Source organism: Echinops telfairi, unplaced genomic scaffold, assembly GCF_000313985.2.
Source record: "Echinops telfairi isolate 266 unplaced genomic scaffold, ASM31398v2 ScPeMD7_7468;HRSCAF=8506_0, whole genome shotgun sequence".
In the NCBI taxonomy this organism is placed as follows: Eukaryota; Metazoa; Chordata; class Mammalia; order Afrosoricida; family Tenrecidae; genus Echinops; species Echinops telfairi.
In genome coordinates this window covers 68,710,697-68,716,205 of record NW_022111369.1, presented here as the reverse complement: position 1 = coordinate 68,716,205, position 5,509 = coordinate 68,710,697, and the positions used below count along the sequence as shown (strand labels likewise).

Sequence of the window (5,509 nt, the reverse complement as noted above, 5' to 3'; positions counted from 1 at the left end):
AGTGGCAGATCTTTTTAGTTAATGCACTCACTTTTTTTATTTTCTAGAATATAGTCTACATCTGGGATTAAAAAAGTTTTAAATAAACTTAAGACAGTTAGAACAACAGTGGAACCCTTCATCATTCTACGTACATTACGGATAGAAGTTCAGTTGGTTCCATTTCAAGACCTTTATGGAGTTGACAGTATCTCCTTTGTTCACAGCAAGCAAAGCCCTTCAGATAATATGAAAGGAATCTTGCCCTCATCATGTTTAAGGGGCGAGGTGGCAGTGGACACATGTTTGCATCTTGAACATGACAATCATAATAAACAAGGCAACACATACAAAACAATGTTTTAGGTACCCACAAACGAGTGTTGCATTAGATGCTTGTTTTATATTTAATCCAGTCCCGGTAGCGAGTCACTTTAGTATAAAGTCCAGGCTTGTTCGGTTTTCCGCAGTCTATTCCCCAGCTCACTATTCCAATAAGATACCAGATGTTTCGATCACGTGCGGTGACAAGAGGTCCTCCAGAGTCACCCTGTGGGGGGAAATATATAGTTAATGTGATAAGAATAACTCGCAGCCCCTGAGGACAGAGCAGAACTGCCCCCGCGGGTTTCCAAGACGGGAACTGTTTATGGGGATAGAAAACCCCGTCTTCTCCCAAGGGGTTTCAGCCCAATGGGTGACCACTATGCCACTGGGGTCACTCATGATAACAATAGAGTGTGAGAAATGAAAATCAATTGGCTGAAAGTTTATTAAGTTAATATTCTGTATTGAAATATGTTTTAATATTATTATTTTACTTTTCATTGGTGTTATTGTTGTTAGGTGCCAATAAGTTGGTTTTGACTCATAGTGACTCCATATGCATCATCACCCGGTCCTCACCATCTGCATGCATTTTCTTATGTTTGAGCCCCTTGTTGCAGCCACTGTGTTAGTCCAAAGTCAGATATAGAGCATGGTCTTCAGGGACTGTGTTATGCTAGATATCCCTCAAAAGTATGGCCTTAACCTTGAAGCACAGTGTTCCAGTCCTTCTAGGTATTTGGTTATGGTTACGAACTAGGCACAACTTTGCCCTCTATGTCCTCTATTATATACCTGAATATATTTGCAACACATACAAATACACTTGGATGTATAAATACCTTGTGATAAACCTGTCTATGCTCACGGGTGTATGCTGATGCACCATCTCACAACTCTTCAGTTTACATATCCACTTATGTAGCAACTCATAAATGACTGTTTGTTATTACTGTTGCGGCAGTACTGTGTATGTAATAATATTTACTGCTATTACCTTTCACACTAACGTTCCTCCCAGTGTCCCCTTCGACCTCACTATGTGGTGCTGAACTCTCCCTTGTGTACTGCCTTTCTCTTCATCCAAGTTGATAGATGTCCTCTATCACGTTATTTATTCCTCCTTCCCCTCCTCATACTCCTTGTAACAAACAAAATTGTTTCTTTTTCTGTATAAACTTTTTATTAAAGTGGTCTCATACCTTTTCGTCCTTTTGGTATGGAATTATTACATTCACTGTATGTAATATCCTCTAAGTTCAGCCATGTTGTGAGATGTTTATGAATTCTTTGTTATTCTTTAATATTGTGTGGTTTCCATTGTCCCATGATATTTTTCATCCATCTGTTAACTTACAGCAGTGGTTCTCACCTTCCTCATGCTGCGACCCTTTAATACAGCTCCTCTTGTTGTGGAACAGTTCCCCGACCATAAAATTATTTTCGTTGCTACTTCATAACTGTAACTTTGCTACTATTATGAATTGGGCGACCCCTGTGAAAGGGTCATTCGACCCCCAAAGGGGTCATGACCCAGAGGTTGAGAACCGCTGATTTAAGGGTATCTAAGTGATTTCTATACTTTTTACTATTGTGAGTAATGCTATGATGAATATGAGTGTGCCTATTCATGCTACAGCTCTATTTCGGTGGGATATATGCCTATTAGTGGGATTATTGTGTCATTTGGCATTTTTATTTCTACCGTTTTCAAGAAACCTCATCTCCTTATCCCCAGTGCTTGTTTCATTTTACACACTAGAAGTGTGTAAGAGTTCCAGTATCACCACATTCTCCCCAGAATTGTTATTTTCTGTTGGTCTTTCATCATTGCTATTATTTCCAGGGTGGTGAAGAATTCTAACTGTCGTTTGGATTAGTGTCTCTCTGATGGCTAATGATTAGGAATAATGTTGTGAACACAAGAAATGACAAAACAGTCTATGCTCGTGTGGAACCTGTGCACGGACCAGCAGAAGAGAACAGAGCAGGGGGATACTCCGTAGTTTATCAGCAAAGATGTGCATCGGGTTTGAATCCTTTCACTATACTTATTCAACCGTTTACTGAGCAAATAGCCCGGAAGCTGGCCTGTGTGAAGAAGAAGGCAGCAACAACCTGCAGATAATGTCATTGTGCCTGCTGAAAATAGAAACAACTTCCAGCACTACTGAGGAGACCAAAGACTACAGGCTTCAGTATAGCCTATCCTTCAACAAAAAGAAAACACAAGTTTCCATAACTGGATCAATAAATAACATCCTGATCATTGGAGAACAGTTTGAAATTATTAAGGATTTCATTTTACTTAGATCCATAATCAACACCCATGGAGGCTGCAGTAATGTTGAACTATCCTTGCACCCCTAATATGAATCTTACTATGATATTATAATTATATTTTCTGATACAGTGTTGGATTTTCTGGATAGGATTTTTGTTGAGAAATGTTGTACCTATATGCTTAAGGAATATTTCCTATATTGTTTCCTTCCATGATATCATAGTTTTACTTTCCTGTCTTTGCCTGGTTTTAATACCAAGGTTAAGTTTGTTTCATAGAATGAATTTAAGAGTATTCTCTCTTTTTCTGTGTTTTAGAATAGTTTGAGTAATGGTTCCCCTTTTTCTCTGAATGTGTACTAGAATTGTTTCTAGTGAAGCTGCCTGAGTCAGATCTTTTGGAGAGTGAGATGGGATGAGGAGCAGTTCTCTTTTTTAAAAAACACTTTCTACACTGTAATTTCATGGAGTCATGTGAAATAACATTGGACTATGTTCATTAAGGCATGTGTACCCAACGGAGTCATTGTTGTGTGTGGAGTTGATCTATTCTTACCTCACAGGCATCTTGTCCTCCAGCCAAGTATCCAGCACATATCATTCCTGATGATACGGCACCGCCATAAACAGAAACACTATTACATACATCATTGCTTAGAATCTCTACTTGAGCTTCTCTCAAAGTATTTGGAAAGTGACCTAATGAAAGAAAAAGTGAGTAGACTAAGAATTTCCAGATTATAATAATTAATTGTTGAGTCTTGCATATAATAAACTAGTGAGAAAACATTCATCATGAAATCTCAGAACTCTGGCTGAATCATTATACCCAGATTCATTTTATGTAGATTTAATTTACATTTCTTGGGTGCCTTACATATATTCAGTGCCATGTTTAGTAATTTTACTCTCACTATCTTATTTAGTCCTTACACAATTTCTGAACAATGGATATGAATGTTCTTTTCCAGATGAGAATTCAGACACTGGTTAAGAGTGGAATCACCTGAAAGCGTCTATGAATGACTTCCCACTGAACCTGGAAATCTGTCTTATCATGTTACAACAAGTCTCACTACGTGGGGGACCGAGACTGTTTTAGGAAGGGCAGTGTAGAGCAAGACTGTCCTGTCAGGAAGTAATTTAATACTATCTAGATAGAAATCACTACCTAGATATTATCTCATTACTTCATTCTTGCTTCAAAGTTAACTCATTTTAGGGAGCCTTGGTGGCCTAGTGGGTAAAACACTCAATCGCTAATAAAATTAGCTCATTTTTATGTTAAAAACAAATACTACAGCAAGTAAAAAATACCAGTATAAAAAGTTCATATTTGATTAGGTAGCCACATATTTATTGATGCACTATTTTATGAAAATAATTCTAGTCGTGCATCAAAATTTTAATCATTACATTTTTATCTTTCTCTCTTTGATAGTTCTGTTTTAAAGTCTATTATCCAATATATAAAGATGTATGTTCTGCTCAAAGACATTTGAGAAGATGAAGAAGGGCAGTTCAGTTCATTTCAAAAATGAGTCAGTGTAACTCTATGATTGAGAATTGTTGGTTTACAAGCAGGAGATTTGAGTTTGAAAATCATGTGTGCAATTTATGACTTACATGACCTTGGACAAGTTACTTAATCATTTCATGCATCATTTTACTCACTATAAAAATGAGAAAATAATACCTATCTCATATGTTCTTCTAAGCTTTGAAAAATAATCAATCTAACCACTTATGACAGTACTTCACCACTTAAGACAGTACTTCATCTTATATTCTTAGTAAATGGGGGTGATAACAATGAACTGTGGGATTCCATATTTAAAACTCACATGGACCAGTTGTTGCCCAGTATCTGAAAGCTGCTATTCAATGTTATAAAGGGATGGTGAGAATGTGCAAGCTTTTAGAAGAGAGCTAGTTTGGGGAGATTTTATTATTCAGTGTAAACTTAATTCTCTGGGTTAAAACTGGTATATTAACTTACTCAAGGTTAACCATTTTGCTGAAAACTTAATGTCTCTTATCTGTATCCATAATTCTGTACCGAGTTAATTTTTCTATAGAACTTTTTGCTTCCTTCAATATTCTGATAGTGAGTCTAACAATATCTGATTATAAAACTTGCTACCGGACAACTTGAAATCCAGTTCTACTCCCTCATGAGTTATCCTCTGAATAGACAAAATAGCTCCTTGTGGCATTAACTAGTTAAATTGGATTTTCAGTTGTTGAAATTAAAGAACTTTAGCATTTAAGATTAAAACTAATCATCCTAGACAAAGCACCTAAAGTAAATACAAGTACACAGAGGGGACTGGACGACGGACAACAGCACGTGCCACGCTGTCCCTTTACTGGAGCAGACTGTGGCAGAGGACATTTCTGGGGTGACCTGGTGGGGAGGCAGTGTCCTCTGAACTCCGCAAAGCGGAGTGAACCAAAAAGGGAGCGTACCAGACCAGCAGCTGGAACAAGGCAGAGCCACGAAGCCCCTGAGGAGCCCCAAGGGAGCATTTCAGGCCGGGAGGGGCAGCTCCTGGCCAGTCTTGAAGGCCAGTGAACAGACCCAGGATTTTTGTATATTTCTTCTCTCTCTCTCTCTCTCTTTTTTTGAAAATTTTTTCTTATTTATTTATTATTTCCATGTTTTAAAATCAGTTTGGGCTATATCACAGTTGGTGTGCCTACCTATATAGGCTAGGCAGGGGAAAAACCTGGGGTGTTAGAGCCAATAACAAGGAGGAGATAGGGATCCGAGGGAGGAGTCGGGTGGGGAGGGTGTGTCAGAGCAACAGCAAACTGGCTAAGAGGAGATACCAAGAGGCAGAAATAAGGGGAGAGAGACAGTGGGGCAGGAGGAAGGGAAAAGGAAACAGTGGAAGGACCAAGGAAGCAAAGCAATGGA

At 38.3% G+C, this 5,509-nt stretch overlaps 1 protein-coding gene across 1 annotated transcript in view; it reads right to left on the bottom strand.

The window, feature by feature from the left end:
* Positions 1-367: 367 nt before the first annotated feature.
* Positions 368-5,509, bottom strand: part of LOC101641422 (transmembrane protease serine 11G-like) — a 62,959-nt gene continuing 57,817 nt past the window's right edge. The window contains exons 9-10 of the mRNA XM_045284063.1: positions 3,146-3,288; positions 368-529 (exon numbers count right to left, since the gene is read on the bottom strand). Coding sequence (XP_045139998.1) covers positions 368-529; positions 3,146-3,288 — 305 coding nt within the window. The remainder of the gene's footprint in view (positions 530-3,145; positions 3,289-5,509) is intronic.